Source organism: Carcharodon carcharias, chromosome 12, assembly GCF_017639515.1.
Source record: "Carcharodon carcharias isolate sCarCar2 chromosome 12, sCarCar2.pri, whole genome shotgun sequence".
Lineage (NCBI taxonomy): Eukaryota > Metazoa > Chordata > Chondrichthyes > Lamniformes > Lamnidae > Carcharodon > Carcharodon carcharias.
Genome location: NC_054478.1, coordinates 124194379 through 124214997, shown reverse-complemented (window position 1 = coordinate 124214997; position 20619 = coordinate 124194379). Strand labels below are relative to the sequence as shown.

Here is a 20619-nt window from a genome sequence, read left to right as displayed (position 1 = left end):
AATTGAAGTGCAGATTAGCCATGATATAACTGAATGGCGACTGCAGAGTCGAGTTGAATAGCCTCCTCTCCTTGTTTGTTTGCCCAATTTACTCTTCAAATCAGTCTGTGACCACCATGTTGATAGCTACATAAAATATGGCAGTCAGTACAAGTTTTTTTCTTATCAGAGCTTTGGTTAATAGATCTCACCAACATCAAAATAAAGTGTGAGTATGTACATGGTTCTTACCCATCTCGTAGAATTGCGGTGTGTTGCTAGATGGATCCAGCTCTGCAGCTAGCTGTGTGGCATCTTGGCCAGAGGTATTTACTGGTGCTTCACTCTGACCCCCTGTTAAATGTGGAGCAGCACAAAATAAGGCCATAAGACACAAAACTTTAGGACTAAAAGAAAATGCACAGAAAAAAAAAATGTATATTCTCCCCTCCACAATGCAAGGCTGGAAAAGGATCCACAGTCATATTTACATCAATTTCATTCCACAACCAGCAAAATAATTGAGGTCATCTCTCCGTTCCGGTATTTCTTTATACAGAAATGATGCAGAACTGCTCATTATCACCCCCAAAGAAACTGGCTTGAATTGGGGAATTAATCAATGGGGTTATGGATGAGCAAAGAACACTGATACACTAATATGATATGCCAAAGTGCAGTTCAGTACAATGAGATGTGTGTGATCCTGAAGCATGGCCCTATTGGGCTGAATGACCTGTTTCAGTGCTGTAATTACTGTGCAGTCTCTTAGAATACTTATTGATACATCAACATTGCTAAGTCTTCCATAATACTGACTGATTATCTCTAAGGCAACACAATCTTACTGTTGTGTGACAGAATGACTGCTCCTCCACAACATCAGAGCCCTATTGCTGTATGAAAGAATGTCTGTTTGGTGAAGCTGACCTATTACTGGATGACTGATTGGCAGGTGATTTACTGTTAAATCACAATGTCAACTTAATGCAATATAATACTGTCTTTGAGACTTGCTGGTTCCTTGTCCTCATAAATATACCTAGTGAGTAACCGATGGCCTAACAAGAGTACCACGTTAATGTACATCACTCATTTCCTGTTTCCATAATGTGACTAAGTACTTGCATTACCGCTTAACACATCGAGACAAATAAAAAAGCTCAGGCAGTGAGAACGGAATCTGCTGCGCTGCATTTATCAGGTTCTGAATCTAAGAAGCCATGTAACAAAAACAGAAAATACTGGAAAAACTCTGTTTCTCTCTCGACAGATGCAGTCAGAACTGCTGAGTTAACGTTTTGAGTCCAACATAACTCTTCCTCCAAGCTGGAGAGGGGTAGAAATGCGTTGGGTTTTATGCTGTTGAAAAATGGGGGAGGCGCAGGTGGAACAAAATAGAAGGTATGGGATAGTCTGAAGAGCAGAAGGGATTAAATGAGAAAGGGGTCATGGAACACAAGACAAAGGGAGTGGTAGTGATAGTATAAAGACAAAAGCTTTGGTCCAGAGTGGGTGTTAATCGCAGAGAAAGATGTTAACACTGTAAGAAAGCAAAAGACATGAGAATAAGATACAGACTGGCACTGTGGTGGGGGGCACGGCCTGTGTAAGAAATTCAAAACAGAAGACAGAATTCATGGCCTGAAATTGTTGAACTCAATGCTGAGTCCAGAAAGCTGAGTCTAGAAGTGCCTAATTGGAAGATGAAGTGCTGTTCCTAAGAAGCCACATCTCTGGAAGGAAAATTACTGTACTTCACAATATGACTTGCAAAGATCCACATGCTACATATATTCATACACAGAGACCTGTACTCCACAGGCAAAGGAACACAGACCAGGTATTGTGCTTTTAAAAAAACTAAACAGAAGTGTGGGAGACAATAGTTCCCTGGAAACGCCTTGACCAGAGTCCACTTGTCAACCAATCAGCACCCTTTTTTTATGCAGTTTAAATTGTTGCTGCCTTTAAAATTTGGTATTCTTGTGTCTGTTCTGATAAGTGCAAGATGAGAAGCTTTGGTAGCATGTCTCTCTTTCCAGCAATTAAGATAATTTATTGGAATAATTTGTCATACTTGTGGATAATGTACAAGGACATTTAAATTGAGGGTACTACTTCCAGAAGTTGTCAAACTCTGCTCTCATGAATCAGTAGATAAAGGCACTATGTAGTACTGAGCTATACAGACAGGTATGGTTCCTAGTCTATGCTGAGTTAACTGACCTCAATTGTAGCAACAGCAGGTAGGATTCTACAAATGGTCTCAGCACTTTTTCATCTAAAGAGGGGAAACTCACCCAGGGTTTCCATTCTCGATTATTATAGCAGAAAATAAAGAGACCATCAGGCTCACCTGGGATCCCCTCTGCAGCTGAATAACCTACTGATATACAATGTCCAAGTTCAATTCAGGGAGGTACTCAGTGTGCTGGTATCAATGCAAAAGGGACAAATAAAAACAACAGAATAAGAGTTGCCAACTATAGAACATTTTGATACTATACTTGCAATTAGAGCTTGAAGGCTCAAAGGTGCTGGTAAACTCAAGTTATAAATATCCACAATGGCTTGTTTTAAAATCCAAAGCCTTTTTAGGTTCTCCAAGAAAACGGTCTGACCTTCCTCCAAGCAGCAAGTTCCTCTCTGTATGTGTTTTATCTGCTTTGGGTAAACAATAATTACCTACCAAGGGAAAGCAATTAACTGGGGGAGATTCCTGAAGTTACTTAGACTTCTGGGTTTGGAACATTGCCCAAAAGCATTGCAACACACAGATAAATTGACAAAGACATTATGGGAGTACCTAACCAGAAGTTCCCCTAAGCAACAACACTGAAAATATGAACTGCTGTTTCTGTAAACATCTACGTCGATCCTGCATCGGACTGAGAGGACCAACAGAAGATGATGAAATTATTTACGCTTAGACCAACTCGAACAATGAGGAGTCTATCTCAAAACTATGCTCTATACGCTGAGCCCTATCCACTGTCCCCAAATAGCATTACTGCTAAAAGGCAGTAGAACTTGTAGACTAATGTCAAAAGCACCTGTTCAAAAACAGGCTGGTATTTTTGTGACTTTCCTCCGAAGTAGGTCAAAGGACGCACGTTAACCAGCCCATGACAGGTAGGAGGGAGTTGCGGGGTAGTTTATAGCCTAAAAACTGGGGAAGATGTTCCCAACCAAATGTGTACAAGCAACTATTTTCGCCCTAAACAAGAGTTCCATCTTGGAGAATGAACAGTTCATTTTCATATTTAAATCAGCCTCCATCATGCAATTGGAAGCCTAATTTAAATTTAACAATTGCCAGCCAAGTTTCCCTGGGCTCAGGAAACCAGGCAGCAAAAGAGGGACAGGAGCTGCCGGATCAAGTGGATAAGTGTCTTTTCCAGCACTCTTCGAGGATCAGGAGGAGCTGGAGTGCTTCCCCCAGCCCCTCAAGCAAACCTTCAGCTTCCCTTCCAGCAATTATAGCCTTTAACTGCTGCTAAGATAAGTGACCTCACTCCACAATCCCCCTTGGCATCATTCTCTCTCCCCAGCAATAGCCCCACCCAACAAAGTAACCTTCCCCAACCCCCAATCTCCAGCTTGCCTTGCCATTATGATTGGTGGGGACATCCCTGGCTACAACCTCCTGCCACTGGTTTTCTTGCCTGACAGCCAGCTGGCCAGCCAATTTGGCCTGTTGCCAGATGCGAAACGGAAGAAAAAGTGGAAAGTCTCTCTTTCTGAACCCTCAGCACGACCAGGGATGTTCATGCCTCAAGATAAGAACTGGTTAATAAAATCAGTCTTATCACTAAGATTAGCCAAGCAGGTTCAAAGAACTGAGCAAACTTCCTTACTCAAGACGTGGTGAGAAGGTGGAACTCGCTACCACAAGAAGTAATTGAGGCGAATAGCATGGATGTGTTTAAGGGGAAAGGAATAGAAGGATATGGTTATTGGATGAGATGACAGGAGTCTTGTATGGAGCTTAAACCTCTTGGGCTGTAAATACTATGTAATCCCAATTAATGTGACAGGCAATAGCCAGCAGAGTTGCTGTTGTTTTTCCCAGCAGAAACCAATAGGATACATTAGCTTTCTGAGTCTGGCTTAGTCTTGTAGCATTCCAAAGATGTGAACAAAGCAGAATTTGTAATTACTACTTCCGGATAGGGTGAAATGTGAACGTTTTTGCAGGAGAGGGCTCTGTGATGAGGGAGTGCTTTTGATCAAATTTTGCTTGAAGTGGAATTGTTGCACCCCTCTGGTACTGCTGACCACACATTGCGGATGCAGCTTCCTCCCAATCATTTACCTGCACCAGGTCCAAGTTCTTCATCTTCATCCAGGAGCACCAACCTGAAAACAAATGAAACCACATAAGATGGACAAACCTTCTGATCAGCCTACTAACTTATATCATAGTCTGCTAATCCTCCAACACCTGTACCAAAAAAAATTAGAGTTCAAGAGGCTAACTTAAAGTGTAAAAATGTCCTGGAGATTCCAAGAAAAATCAGAAATACTGGACATCAATCAAATGCACTAACAAAGCATCCCTGCCAGAACTCAAACTTGGCCTCTTCATCCCTCTTGTGCACCTTTCAAACACCACCTCTCTCTACAGCCCAAAAATCATTAGTGAAATCAGCATATAATACTAAACAGGCTAAAGGCTGCGATAAAACAGTGGACAAAGGAATTCCATCACTCCCTCTAATCAGTAACAGTAATTACTAGGCTTACTATGAGTTATTTTCAGTCCCTTTTCCGGTTTGAAGTGTTTCCTCATCAGTGTCCTATGTTTATATGCCTCCTGCACACTTTTGTATTTATTTGTGTGCATATCTTTCACTTTGTATCTTGTTCTCTTTTTATTGTGCCGTCAGTCTGTTTCTTTTTTTAACTTTCTCTCATGATACCAGTCCCTTTATTTCCACGTCTTGATTGCTCTGAAAGTCCCAGGAATAATCTTGTCTCTCTCCAAGGGTGGCATCGAAATCAGCCAAAAAATCTCCTCTATTGTAATTCCTATGGTTCCATCTTTATGGCTCTGTCCTGCATCGATTCTCTTTCTCCTTCCTACTTGAGAGCCAGGTTAAGAGGATGTTTTCCCCCACTCTCCCACCACTTGTTTTCCCCTCTTTTGCTTTCAGTTTTGACTTCTAGTTCTCTCTCCCTCACTTCTATACTGTGCCCTTGTTCCCCATCTATCTTTCATCTCAGTATAATGCTGTTCCAATTCCTTCACCTCTATATTGCACACTATTTCACATCTGCTTCATTCTCTCTCCTCTTTCACATCTGCTTTCTCTGTGCCTCTCCTGCACTTGTTTTTTTCTTTCTCTCCCCATTGTCTTCATTTGTTTTGCTCTCTCCTATTTTTGGTTTTTCTCTCTCTCTCACCTTCACTTGTTTCTCTTGTCTCTCTTACTTCTAAACTTTCACTTATCCTCACTTCTCTTCTTGCCTCTCTTTGTTGCTTGTTCTACAACACATTATACTCTATTTCTTCCAACATTTAATGGATGGAAGCAGGCCATGAAGGAGGGAGAGGGGTACTCGGTGCAGGGTTCTTAGCCACAGTATTTATATGGCTAGTACAGTTCAGTTCAGTTCAGTTTCTATGGCTACAAGAGCAGACCAGAGGCTAGGAATCCTGTGGTAAATAACTCACCTTCTGACTCCCCAAAGCCTGTCCACCATCTACAAGGTTCAAGTCAGGAGTGTGATGGAATATCTCCACTTGTCTGGATGAGTGCAGCTCCCACAACACTCAAGAAGTTTGACTCCATCCAGAAAGGTAGTTAGCCTCAGCTCAGTGGTCGATCTGAAGCCCGCTTGATTGGCACCCCTTCCACAAACATTCACTCTCTCCATCACCGAAGAACATTAGCAGCAGTGTGTACCATCTGCATGACGCACTGCAGGAACTCACCAAGGCTCCTTAGGCAACACGTTCCAAACCCACGACCACTACCATCTAGAAGGACAAGGGCAGCAGACACATGGGAACACTACCACCTGGAAGCTCCCCTCCAAGCCACACACCATCCCGTCTTGGAAATGTATCGCCGTTCCTTCACAATGGCTGGGGCAAAATCCTGGCCTGGAACTCCTTCCCTAACAGCATTGTGGGTGTACCTACACCATATGGATTGCAGCTATCCAAGGCAGCAGCTCACCACCACCTTATCAAGGGCAATTAATGGTGGGCAATAAATAATGGCCTAGCCAGTGACACCGAGATCCTATGAATGAATTTAAAAAAACCTCTGGCTCATTTTTCATTCCTCAGCCCAGGGTCACCTAACTTCTGCTCCAGCTGAGATCAGCAAACTCAGCACAGCCTGAGGAATCATGTCAGGGACTATTTGGTACTTGCCATGTTCTGGGTTATATCTCAGGCCATCATGGTATTCTCTTCATCTTCAACAGGCAGAGTGAATATACATTTAGAGCAAGATAAATGCAAGGCTGTAACCCAATAGACAGTTTACTTCTTATTAAACTGGTGAATAAATAGTGGTCAGTAATAAATGTGCATCTACAGTAGTTATATCCTCTTGAAGTGTCAAAAAAGACACTTCTCAATGCAAGATTGATCAATTAAACACAATCACACATCTTACATGGTGAAATATTATCAGCTCATCCTCGCTGCTGGCTTCAGATCGACTACTGAGCTGAGGCTAACTATCTTTCACCCCACAATCAGAAGCTCCTGGGCTCAGAGCGGTCCTTCAAAGTAATTGCACAGATTCACTAGTTGTACACCTTGTATAGGTCTGACCTACAGTTCGCCCCACAGACAGTTGTCAATCAAAATCACTAACTCTAGGTCATTCAGAATCCGCTTGATTCACTGATCTGCATTAAGTAATTTTAATTACCTTGCGCAAGAGGTTCCCTACTGGGTATAATGCAAATAATCAAACCAGAAATGCACTGAGATGCAAATACGAGCAAGAAGTTTAATCGATATTCTATTCAACTTGCAGCAGCAATAAAGACACCAATAAAAAATCTAAAAAAGACAAAGATGCTTCACTTTCATCACAAGGAGAATGGCCTACTGCCTTTTCTCACTCCGGACTTGCTTTCTCATATAGCAGTAATATTCATAATATCACCACTATGTGTGATCCTCTACCCCTTCGGCTGCAACCTTTGGCAGATAGCGTTCCATGTGTTTACAATTTCTATTCATGGCATGTCTGATCCAGGTGATCAATGCTATTTTCTTTTCATACTCTCCAGCAAGGGGATGCTACTCCAGGGTAGTTACATCAGCTCCCAAACAATTTGTATAAAAGATCTGACTGACAAAGGATGATTGAATTTGTAGTTTATTTTTGTCTCTCAACTTCACACAAGTAAAGTTTCACAACTGCCTACAATTGCAAGATTGAAATCAAGAGCTCAGCGTATGGGAAAAATTACAAAAATGAAATTCTGTGAACCACTTCCTTTGAGAGGTTATTATTAGTTAGAATTGTGGCCAAAAAAATAGTGAACTGCTATATAAAATCCTCAAACACTGAGCATAGATCATCCTCCACATGAACGTGAATATTCTGTGGTTTCAGCAATAATATCATGGACAAGCTGTCTAAGATACTAACATATACATTGGTCAGATGCTCTTCCGCACCCCCAGATACACCTTTCCCTAATGAGTCAGCAGGGGGGTGTAACAAGAAACTTTAAACATCCAGAAAATTAAGCAGCAGCAGGGCGTACTCGAGCAGAAGGAACTTTTAAGTTGCATTGGAATGAATGAGGGCGATCACACCCACATCAGGTAATGTAATATCCATTCAGTTTTTCCGCATGAAATGAATTTTATCAAAGCATTGACAAAATCATGGCATTAGAAGACTCTATGCCAGTGTTCAGGCCAACTTGGAGAACAGCATACATTGGCTTGAATTGACAGATGATAATACCACTGGGTGCTCACCGTCCAGAGAATCCTGGACTTTTTGGTTCTATATAGCCAAAACTATATCATGTGGTGTCATTGTAATGGACTGGGGAGTTTGTTACCCACAAAAGGTAATAAAATACTTTTTATATCGTGCCCTATTATAACTCAGAACACCCCAAAGCACATTACAGACAACTAAGCACTTTTAAAGTGTAGACACTGTTCTAATGTAGAGAAACTGGACAGTCAATTTACACACAGTAAAGCCCCACAAACAACAGTAAGATAATCTGTTTTAGTGACCTTGGTTGAGAGATAAATATTGCCCAGGTGACCAGGGAGAACTCCTCTGCTCTTTTCCATATCATATCTTGGGATCTTTAATAGCCACTTGGCAGGGCAGGAGGCACATCAATTTATTGTCCTGCCTGAAAGCCAGTGCTTCCAACAGTGCAGCACTCCCTCAACACTGTATTGAGTTGACAACCTAGACTTTGGGCTCAAGTCTCTGGAGTGATACAGATAATCAGGCGGTGGAGACTTTATGGGTAGAATTAAGAAATAAAAAATAGAAAAAGAGACATTTTTTGTCAAAGCTATTCATCTGGCACTCATCAGGACAATTTGCAAGAAAATGTTAGAGGAAATAACAAATTTATACTGTATGAGAAGAGAGTGGTGATTGGTTGGCAAATGGACAAAGACGACAGTAGTCATCCTCAACTAGCATGGCTATATCAACAAAGTGCACGCCATTCTTAATGACTGGCCCAAATTCGTATCCATTGGATCTATCGCTCATGACTGGACAGCCTTGCTCAAAAGTAAGCTTAAAAAGAAAATGCCTGCTGGACTTGTGTAAGAACAATGAGCTGCTGCATGATATATATGACAGAGTTCGTCCTCACAGCTCACTGCGTATATATGGGCTGTCCAAGACACACAAAAACGATGTCGCTCTACGCCCCCTCTTATCTATGACTGGTTCTGCACAGCATGAACTGATCAAATGGTTGGGCGAGTTGTTACAACCAGTTCTGTGCAAGTTTTCCAGATGCTTGGTGAAGGACTCCTTCACATTTGTGAGGGCCACACAGGGCTTACATATCAATAGCAATGTTGTGTCCATGTCCTAATCACCAATGTTCCACTTAAGGAAACCATAGATACTGGCGCTGCAGCATTGTATCATGATGATCTAGACTCGCCACCATTGCATGAATCAGTATTCACTGAGCTTATGAACTCAGCAACTCGTGCAGTTGAGTTCAACTTTAATGACACCACGTACCCAGATAGGTGGTGTTGCCATGGGCTTCCCTCTAGGCCCAGCTCTCTCAATCATCCTTGTTGGGTTCCATGAGAAACGTGTCTTCGATGGAATGACACCTAACCTCCTACCCCTTGCATTTTTCCGATATGCGGACGATATGTTTGCTATATTTAAATCCACAGCTGCATGTAATAATTTCCTTGCATGTCTTAATGGGCTCCACCCTGTGCTCAAATTCACTTTTGAAATGGAGCAGTCAAGTGAACTCCCTTTCCTTGACATACTCGTTGAGAAATCAGCCAGGAGGTTCTCAACCATGGTCTACTGCAAGCTTCCCTTACTGGTCAATATACATGTTGCGATTCTTAGAGTTCCACGCGCTATAAGATTGGCTTTATTGGCAACTTTGTAAATAGGGCCTGAGCCATTTGCTCACCGTGGAAGCTTGATGCTGAAATAGAGCACATCAAAGACATCTTGCAGGAGAACAGCTGCCCTGATCAAATCATTTTGCACTGTATCTCACACAAACTCATGAACTGGCCCAAGGCTGTCAATTTCAGCCATGAAAAGTACCCAGTCTACCTCAGATTACCTTGGAAGGGAAAGCTATCTCAAAAATTTGAACAACAGGTGAAGCTAGCAACACGAGTTGTGTTCACCACTAACAGGATGCTGCCTATCGCACAAATGAATAATGTGGTATATGAATTTCAGTGCAGTGTGATGCTAGGCATTTTTTAAAAAATCATTTATGGGATGTGGGTGTCGCTGGCTAGGCCAGCATTTATTGCCTACCCCTAACTGCCCTTGAAACGGTGGTGGAGAGCTGCCTTAAACCGCTGCAGTCTCTGTGGTGTAGGTATACCCACAGTGCTGTTAGGGTGGGAGTTCCAGGGTTTTAACCCAGCAACAGTAAAGAAACAGCAATATACTTCCAAGTCAGGATGGTAAGTGGCTTGGAGGGGAATTTCCAGGTGATGGTGTTCCCACGTATCTGCTGCCCTTGTCCTTCTGGATGGTAGTAATCGTGGGTTTAGAAGGAGCCACCTTGGTGAGTTTCTGCAGTGCATCTTGTAGATGGTACACACTGCTGCCACTGATCGTCGGTGGTGGAGGGAGTGAATGTTTGTGGAAGGGGTGCCAATCAAGTGGGCTGCTTTGTCCTGGATGGTGTCAAGCTTCTTGAGGGCTGTTGGAGCTGCACTCATCCAGGCAAGTGGAGAGTATTCCATCACTTGTGCCTTTTAGATGCTAGACAGGCTTTGGGGAGTCAGGAGATGAGTTACTCAGTACAGGATTCTAATCCTCTGAGCTGCTTTTATAGCCACAGTATTTAGATAGCTAATCCAGTTCAGTTTCTGGTCAACGGTAATCCCCAGGGTGCTGATAGTGGGGAATGCAGCGATGGTTATGCTAATGAATATCAAGGGGCGAAGGTTAGATTCTCTCTTGTTGGGGATGGTCATTGCCTGCCATTTGTGTGATGCAAATGTGACTTGCCACTTGTCAGCCCAAGCCTGGATATTGTCCAGGTACTGCTGCATTTGGACATGGACTGCTTCAGTATCTGAAGAGTCACGGTAGGTGCTGAACATTGTGTAATCATCAGCGAGCACCCGCACTTCTGACCTTATGATGGAAGGGAGGTCATTGATGAAGCAGCTGAAGATGGTTGGGCCTTGGACACAACCCTGAGGAACTCCTGCAGTGATATCCTGAAACTGAGATGATTAACAACTAACAACCAAAACCATATGTCCCAAAGACTGGTGGATTGTATCAAACAGCATATCCCTTCCGCTGTTCGCAACGGGTAAGGTACAGACCGTACCTGCAAAACTCAAAACACAGGGTCCAACATTAGATGTGATTACACAACTGGACATTTGCTACATAATCCTCAGTGTGCTAAAAATTACGCTGACAACCAAAGCTATATATATTAATTCTAAAGAGAGGATCCTATTCCTGTTTAACTAAAGTACTTAGGGAAAGCATCAAACTTTAAGAAAATGCTTATAACTGCACTAAGATGAGTGGCAAGTCAGATTATTGGTCAGAATATAGAGAACAGCAGAGAATAGCTAAAAGGTTAATCAGGAGAAAGAAATTAGGGTATGAGAGGAAGCTAGCTGGAAATGTAAAAACAGATAGCAAGAGTTTCTTTGGGTACTTAAACAGGAAATGAGTAGGTAAAGTGAATACTGGTCCTCTGGAGTGTGAGAATGGGGAGTTAATAGATAATGTGGAAATGGCAGATGAAATGCACAAATATTTTGCTCCGTCTTCACTGTAGAGAATACAAAAAACATTCCAGTAATAGCTGTAAATCGGGAGGTGGAGGGGAGACCAGAACTTGGTTAAATTACAACCACTAGGGAAACAGTACTGAGCAAATTGATGGAGCCGCAGACTGACAAGTCTCTGGATCCAGATGGACTTCATCCTATGGTCTTAAAAGAGATGGCTAATGAATTAGTAGATGCATTGGTGTTAATTTTCCAAAATTCCCTAGATTCTGGAAAGGTTCCATCTGACTGGAAAGAAGCAATTATAGCCCCTCTATCCAAGAAGGGAAGGAGGTAGAAAACAGGAAACCATAGGCCAGTTAGCTTGATGTGTCGTGGGGATGTACAATCGTTAGAGTCGATCATTAAAGTGGTCTAGCTGGGTAACTGGGAAGAGTCTGCATGGTTTTATGAAAGGAAAATCATGTTTAACCAATTTATTAGAGTTCTCTGAAAGAGTAACACGTGCAGTGGATACAGGGTAGCCTGCAGACATACTGTACTTGGATTTCCAAAAAGCATTTGATAAGGTGCCACATCAAAGGTTGTTGGGGAAAGTAAAAGGTCAATGTAGGAGATAACATATTAGCCTGGATAAAAGATTGGCTGGCTGGCAGGAAACAGGCAGTATGCAGAAATGGGTCTGATTGGCAGGATGTGACAAGTGGAGTCCCACAGGGGTCTCAACTTTTTACAATTGATATCAATGACTTAGATGAGGGGAGTGAAGGTATAGTGGCTAAATCTGCAGATGGCACAAAGATAGGTAGTAAAGTATGTTGTGAAGAAGTCATAAGGAATTTGCAGACAGATATAGATATGTAGCATGAGTGGGCAAAAATCTGGCAGATGGAGTATAATGTGGGAAGATATGAAGTTGTTCACTTTGGCAGGAAGAATAAAAAAATCAGAATATTACTTAAACGGAGAACACATGCAGAATTCCAAGGTGCAGAGAGATCAATATTTTCTCATGCATGAACCACAAAAAGTTAGTATGGAAGCGCAGCATGTAATCAAGAAGGCTAATGGAATGCTATCCTTTATTACAAGGGGAATTGAACATAAAAGGGAAGATGGTATGCTTCAGTTATACAGGGCATAGGTGAGACCGCATCTCGAATACTGTATGCAGTTTTGGTCTCCTTATTTAAGGAAGGATGTAAATACGTTGGAGGGAGTTCAGAGGAGGTTACTGGATTGATACTTGGAATGTGCGGGTTGTCTTATGAGGATAGGTTGGACAGGGTGGGCTTGTTTCCACTGGAATTTAGAAGACTAAGGGGTAACTTGATTGAAATATATAAGATTCTGAACAGTCTTGACAAGGTGGATAGGGAATGGATGTTTCCTCTTGTGGGTGAGACCAGAGCTAGGGGGCATTGTTTTAAAATTAGGGGTTGCCCTTTTAGAAAAGAGACGAGGAGAAATTTTTTCTCAGAGGGTTGTGCGACTTTGGAACACTCTGCCTCAGATGTCAGTGGAGGTGGGGTCACTGAATATTTTTAAGGCAGGGATAGATAGATTCTTGTTAGGCAAGGGAATCAAAGGTGATCAGGGGTAGGTGTGAACGCGGAATTCGAAACACAAACAGATCAGCCATGGTCTTATTGAATTGTGGAGCAGGCTCGAGGGGCCAATTGACCTACTTCTGCTTCTATTTCGTATGTTTGTAATACACAGGACCTTCTTTGGAGACAGAAAGAACATGTACACACATTGTACCTGTTTCAGCGAAACAAAATAAGTGACAGCCTTCGCTGGTTCATTCCCCAGCAATGTCTTGACCAATCAGAGTCAAGCTGCCTGGTTTAAATTTCAAACAATGCTTGGAGTTACTTGTCAGTCACCATCAACTGGTGCATTCTCCATGGCAATGCCTCTATCAATTCTGAGTCCACTTGCCAACAAATCACTCTCTTCTCATACAGTATAAATTTATTGCTTCCACTGACATTGGCATTTCCCTGCGAATTGTCCTAATGAGTGCAAGGCAAAAAGCTTCAACAAAAAACCTCTTTTTTTTCAGCAATACTCAAGTTCTGTATTACCAAATAGATAAGGATTTATGTTTGTAGTGAGAATTGTGTATAAGCTTCCTCGTAGCAGCTGTGAAGTCAAAGAATGCATTAATGCAGAGATTAGATTTACAACATATCTAACTTAGTATGTAGTAAAGGCAGAGTGGTTTTAATGGGGAATTTTAACTTCCATATAGACTGGGGTAAGAGTCAAGCTCCAGTCTGAAAGGTAGTGAATTTCTTGAATGTATTCAGGGCAATTTTCTGCAGTAATATGTGCTTGAACCAACAAGGGGGTTGCAGATCAAATTAAATTTATTGAGTAATGAGCCAAGTTTAGTTAACAGCCTAATGGCATGTGAACATTTAATAGTGACCATGTGGTTTCAGTTCAATGTTGTGTTTGAAATGGAACATCTACTAAGATTCTAGATTTAGATAAGGCTGACTTCAACGGGATGAAAGAGACTGTCCATAGTAAATTGGAAAGCTTATTAAATCTTTTAATAAGTAAAATAAATTAAGATCAATGGGAGGGGTTCAAAAAAGAATTTAATGTGATACATGACCAGTTATACCCTTAAGGGGCAAATAGCCTTGGACAAATAAAAAGGAAAGGGATAACATAAAACTAAAAGAAATGACATACAAAATGCAAAAAATAGCATAGATCCTGGTGAATGGGAGAGATACAAAGAACAAAAAATAGTTACAATACTTTTAGTAAGAGCCTCAAAAAGGATGTTTGAAAAGAAATCTGTAAAAGATATCAAAATCAAGAGAGAGGTCTTTTAAAATTACACCAGGGAAATGTGAGTGATTAAAAACAATGTGGGCTCCTTAAAAATTGACAATGAGAATATCATAAATGAAATTAAAGAAATGGCAGACATGCTAAATAATTACTTTGCATCCCAAGGAAGGATTCACCAAAGCAAGTAATAGCACTGAAGAGTGACAAATCTCTAAGACCAGATGGTTTTCATCCCAGTGTTTTCAAGAAAATAGGTGAGAAAATTGCAGATGTTCCAACTATAATCTTTCAAAGTTCTTTTGATTCAGGAACCATTGCTTTAGGTTGGGAAATTGCACATATTACTCTGCTATTTACAAAAAGGGAGAGATGGAAACCAGTTAACCTATCATCTGTTGTTTGGAAATTACTAGAGTTTATAGTTAAGGATGAAGTTACTGAAATTTTTCCACTGATCATAGAAAGCCGGCATGGATTTGTAAAAGGTAGATCATGCCTGATGAACTTGACTGAATTTTTCGAAGATGTGACTAAAGTAGCAGATTGAAGAATTTCCATGTTATTTATATGGGTTTCCAGAAAGTATTTGATAAAGTCCCTTATAAGAGACCGTTAGCTAAAGTTGAAGCTCATGGAATTAAAGGCAACTGGTTAGGAAGCTAGCTGAGCAGAATGGAACAGAAAGTAGGGATAATAGACAAATATTCTAACTGGCAGGATGTGATTAGTGATGTCTCACAAGGATTAGTGTTGGGGCATTAATTTTCAGCAAGTTCTCACTAAAGTTACAGTTGCGTTCCTGAAAATTGCAACTGTATGTGAAACAGCTTGAAGCAAATCAGATTTTCCTATTACAACCAATGTAAAAGCTGTAGTTAGGTTTTGTAGACCCTCTGTCATCAGCAAAAACACATGAAAACTTATGTACCCTGTAGGCTTAAGTATTTCACATTGGTAAATTGAAATAACTTTTAAAGGAAAATAAATTTAAAAATATAAAATAAATACATTAACTCTTTCTACCTGCTGCCTCTCCGGCTCACTGCATCTCCTGGTAGTGGACTCTCCAGTTTGCCACACACCCTGTTCCCTGACCCTTCCTCTTGCTGCCACTCCCAAACCCTCCTGGTCCCTGCCAATCCTGCTGGCCAAACCTCCCGCTCCCCACACATCCAGGTCCCTCACTTTCCCTTTCACTGAGCCTCCCTCTCCTGAACCTTCACTGTGAGCAAAGGCTCTGGGGATGAGCAGCGAGAGGCAGAAAGCGCAGCTCTAACTTGCAGAAGGTAAGCTGTGAGCTGGAGAAGTGGTAAGAGAGAGGATCAGTGAGAGAAAGGGCCGTGGGGAGGGTCAGGGAGCAGGAGAGGCCGTGGGCTGGCGGGTTGGTATTGACTGGGAGGGCCAGGGAATGCTTCATGCCATGAGCCCGAGAGTCGGCAATGACAAAGAGGGAGAAGGAGGGTCAGGCAGCAGGAGAGGCCTGAGCTGGAGGGTCGATGAGAGAGAGGGTCGACGAGAGGGAGCAGGAGGGTCAGGGGGCAGGCCTGAGCTGGAGGGTCGGTGAGAGGATGGGTCAGCAAGTGGGAGAGGCCATGGGCCAGAAGGGTGACAAGAGGGTGGGTCAGCGAGAATGAGGGTCAGCAAGATAAAGACGGCTCCAAAATGACATCAATCAGGTCATACAACCCTATATCAGACCCAGCACAAAATAACTTTAAAACAAAGCTCCCAGTGCTAAAACTCAAATATGAGCCCCATTAACTGACCAATGTTGAAACAGGATGAATTAAAAAAGGAACTTACTGTACTCAATATTTATTAACAACTTACATGATTGGATAGAAATCCAAATTTGCTGATGACACAAAGATAAGCAGCATTGCAAACCATGTAGACGGAAACATAAAATTACAAAGAGATATTAGAATGCGCCAAATGGATTTCAATGTAGGCATGTGTGAGATTGTCCATTTCGGATTCAAAAAGGATAGAGTACTTCCCAAATAGTGAAAAGCTGGAAACAGTGGAAGTCCAAAGAAACTCAGGGGACCATGTACATAAATCATTAAAATGTCACGGACAGATACAAAAACATAATCAAAAAGGCCAATGGAATGCTAGCCTTCATAGCTAGAGAAATAGATACAAGAGATTAGAAGGCATGCTTCAGTTATACAAAACCCTGGTAAGCACATGTACTCCTGCATTCATTTCTGGACACAATTTAGGAAGAATATACTGGCCTTGGAAGGAGTGCAGTGTAAATTTACTACATGATATCTGGACTCCAAGGGTTAAATTTCCAAGACAAAATATGGTTGTATTCCCTGGAATTTCGAAGATTAAAGGGTGATTTGTTTTGAAATTAGCATCAGGTCTTTCAGGAGTGAAGTTAGGAAACACTTCTACACACAAAGGCACCCGCAAATGGCACTCAATGCGAAGTCAATTGTTAATTTTAAAGCTGAGATTGATAAATTTCTGTTAATCAAGGATAAAAAGGATACAGGACAAAGGTGAGTGTACCTAGTTAGGTCATAGATCAGCCATATCTCATTGAATGGCAGAACAGGCTCAAGGAGCTAAATTGACTTGAGCTTCAGACGGAGAAGCAAAAGTGCCATCACTGAGCCACAGCTGACATCTACAATGAACCTCAGTCAATCTTGCTTGTCATTTCAGGCCACTTATCAGAAATTTGCGATTTGGAAATCATATGTAAGCTCCCTTTCCAATTTATTCCAATATTTACAGATGTGAGGAAATTCTTCCACATGATCAATAGAATTGTGATCCCCAGCTCGCAAGTCAATTTCAGCTGATCTCAGGCAGACAATTAAGGAAGGCTGTAAGTGAAAACCTCTGGAAGAATTTTTCTTGCAGCACTGGAAATTGGAGTAAAATGAAGACTGCGCTCATCCTACAATATACTGCACACGCGCCCTTCAGACAGACACGTATTATAGCAACATCTGTATATTACCCAGGCTTATTTCCTAAACTGCTTGAAACCTGCTCCAAGAAAGGCATAAAGTGAGTGCACAACAAGTGAGCACTGCAGTTGCTGCCCAGTGAGGTGCAGTTATATCCTTGTATCTTCCCCCCTGTTTGTGATTACAGGAATCTTAACTTACTTGTCTAAGTCATCAGTTATGCATTCCTTCTCTTTTTCCTTACTCTGGTTAAGCTCCTCCTCAGTCAGATGATTAAATGGGTCCTGCAAGCTCTGTATGTTTAAAAAGAATAAACCAAAATATTTAAAGTCTGAAAAGAGACCCTGTAAATGACAACCAGACACTGTTTGATTACTATAATAATAACAAAAAACTGCGGATGCTGGAAATCCAAAAGAAAAACAGAATTACCTGGAAAAACTCAGCAGGTCTGGCAGCATCGGCGGAGAAGAAAAGAGTTGATGTTTCGAGTCCTCATGACCCTTCAACAGAACTGAGTGAATATTAGGAGAGGGATGAAATATAAGCTGGTTTAAGGTGGGGGGTGGGGGCAGAGAAGTGGGGGGGGGTGTGGTTGTAGGGACAAGCAAGCAGTGATAGGAGCAGATAACCAAAAGATGTCACAGACAGAAGAACAAAGAGGTGTTGAAGGTGGTGATATTATCTAAACGAATGTGCTAATTAAGAATGGATTGCAGGACACTCAAGGTACAGCTCTAGTGGGGGTGGGGTGGAAAGACTAGCAGGGCATAAAAGATATAGATTTAAAAATAATGGAAATAGGTGGGAAAAGAAAAATCTATTTAAATTATTGGAAAAAACAAAAGGAAGGGGGAAGAAACGGAAAGGGGGTGGGGATGGAGGAGAGAGTTCAAGATTTAAAGTTGTTGAATTCAATATTCAGTCCGGAAGGCTGTAAAGTGCCTAGTCAGAAGACGAGGTGTTGTTCCTCCAGTTTGTGTTGGGCTTCATTGGAACAACGCAGCAAGCCAAGGACAGACATGTGGGCAAGAGAGCAGGGTGGAATGTTAAAATGGCAAGCGACAGGGAGGTTTGGGTCTCTCTTGCGGACAGACCTCAGGTGTTCTGCAAAGCGGTCACCCGGTTTATGTTTAATCTCTCCAATGTAGAGGAGACCGCATTGGGAGCAACGAATGCAGTAGGCTAAGTTAGGGGAAATGCAAGTGAAATGCTGCTTCACTTGAAAGGAGTGTTTGGGCCCTTGGACGGTGAGGAGAGAGGAAGTGAAGGGGCAAGTGTTGCATCTTTTGCATGGGCATGGGGAGGTGCCATAGTTGGGGGCCACGGAGTAGGGGGTGATGGAGGAGTGGACCAGGGTGTCCCGGAGGGAACAATCCCTACGGAATCCCGCCGGGGGGGGGGGATGTGTTTGGTGGTGGCATCATGCTGGAGTTAGTGGAAATGGCGGAGGATGATCCTTCACAGGCACTTTACAGCCTTCCGGACTGAATATTGAATTCAACAACTTTAGATCTTGGACTCACTCCTCCATCCTCATTCCATTTCTTCCCCCTTAATTTGTTTTTTCCAATAATTTATATAGATTTTTCTTTTCCCACCTATTTTCATTATTTTTAAATCTAAATCTTTTATGCCCTGCTAGTCTTTCCACCCCACTAGAGCTGTACCTTGAGTGTCCTGCCATCCATTCTTAATTAGCACATTCGTTTAGATATCACCACCTTCAGCACCTCTTTGTTCTTCTGTCTGTGACATCTTTTGATTATCTGCTCCTATCACTGCTTGCTTATCCCTCCCACTTCTCTCCCCTCCCACCCCCCACCTTAAACCAGCTTATATTTCACCCCTCTCCTAATATTCACTCAGTTCTGTTGAAGGGTCATGAGGACTCGAAACGTCAACTCTTTTCTTCTCCGCCGATGCTGCCAGACCTGCTGAGTTTTTCCAGGTAATTCTGTTACTGTTTGATTATTCCTGGGTTTAATATTGCAAGGGGGAATGAGTTGTACATTTTATTGAGTATTGGAGTATGAAGTGGTGGCGATTTGTTTGAACAATGTCACTAGCAACCTGAAAATAAACAACTTCGGGTCCAGCTTTAGTCAGCCCTGACTGATATTAATGTTAATTAATGGTATTGTTGTCATGTCTGCCCTCTCCTTTCTCAAATAGATTTAAAATATCCCATGGCATCATTTGAAGAGATGCAGGGAGTTCTCCCCAGTGTCCTGGTCAATATTCATTCCTCAACAAAAACAGATCCATGGGTTATTTATCTCACCATTGTTTGTGGTGTATAAATTGGCTGCCACATTTCCTGACATTTGGGATATCTCAGGAACATTACAGGTACTAAGTAAAAATGCAATTTCTTCCCATCTTCCAGCAGGTCGTTGCCTCAGTGTACCTTCTGCAGAAAATCCTTGACCAACAGCACTGAATGCAGTGTAAAGTGAAATCTCTGCTTGTAACGCAAGTCTAGTTGATCACTTGTCCATGAATGAGTTCTGACTATTCATTGTTATTCTATTTATATATAAATAAACATCGAACACCTCGCTGGTCTCCAGGTGGCCAGGATGTCAGGCAAGTGGTCTGCTTCCAGCTCTTTGATAAGCTGCTCTATTGGTGACTAGAAGTTACCAGTGTGACCTGGAAAAGATCTGCTCCCTCTTTAAAGAAAACAGTGGTGACACCAGAAAAGCAAACTGTTGGCAGTGTATTCCTTTTGTGATGTTTTGAGATGTTGAAAGGTATCATATAAATTAAAGTGCTTTCTTTTAAGAGTGAGTAACCGTTCAATACAAAATGGAAGCTGACAAATTAACAAGAACTTGCCTTTAAATAGCCCCGTTTAACATAGTAAAATGTCTCAAGGTGCTTCACATGCACGTAATCAGGCAAAATGTGATATTATGCCTTCTGGTGACTGGTGGGATTGCAGTCACATTCACACAAATGGATGGCATTGTACCTGGTTTGATTTTCCATGTGCACTAAGATTGAGGGCTCAAACTATATCAGAAGGCCCACAATCCCATTTATGACTGACCACCTAGTATACTTGAATATAGCTGAAAAGAGAGACATGTTACCAGAGATTTTTCACTTAGGACAAATGCAAGAAAGTGAAATTTCAAATGATCACAACAATTTATACTGCAGCGGAAAAGGGCGCTGATTGTTTGGCAAGTTGTCTTTGATAGGCTGAGCATTGTCATGGAGAAAGCAAGAGGCAACTATAGGTTCCCCATGCTTCCAGGTAATTTGAAAAAGGTGCAAGGCTTGAACATATTCAGATGACATAAAGCTGGGTGGGAGGGTGAGCTGTGAGGAGGATGCAGAGATGCTTCAGTGTGATTTGGACATACAAATGCATGGCAGGTGCAGTATAATGTGGATAAATGTGAGGTTATCCACTTTGGTAGCAAA

At 41.9% G+C, this 20619-nt stretch overlaps 1 protein-coding gene across 3 annotated transcripts in view; it reads right to left on the bottom strand.

Annotated features, from left to right (window-relative positions):
- ical1 (islet cell autoantigen 1-like) overlaps nt 1-20619 on the bottom strand; it is a 135004-nt gene that overhangs the window by 30299 nt on the left and 84086 nt on the right. For all 3 annotated transcript variants that reach the window (XM_041200922.1, XM_041200920.1, XM_041200923.1), the window contains 3 exons: nt 17386-17477; nt 4298-4341; nt 232-333 (listed from right to left, as the gene is read on the bottom strand). In XM_041200922.1, coding sequence (XP_041056856.1) covers nt 232-333; nt 4298-4341; nt 17386-17477 — 238 coding nt within the window. The remainder of the gene's footprint in view (nt 1-231; nt 334-4297; nt 4342-17385; nt 17478-20619) is intronic.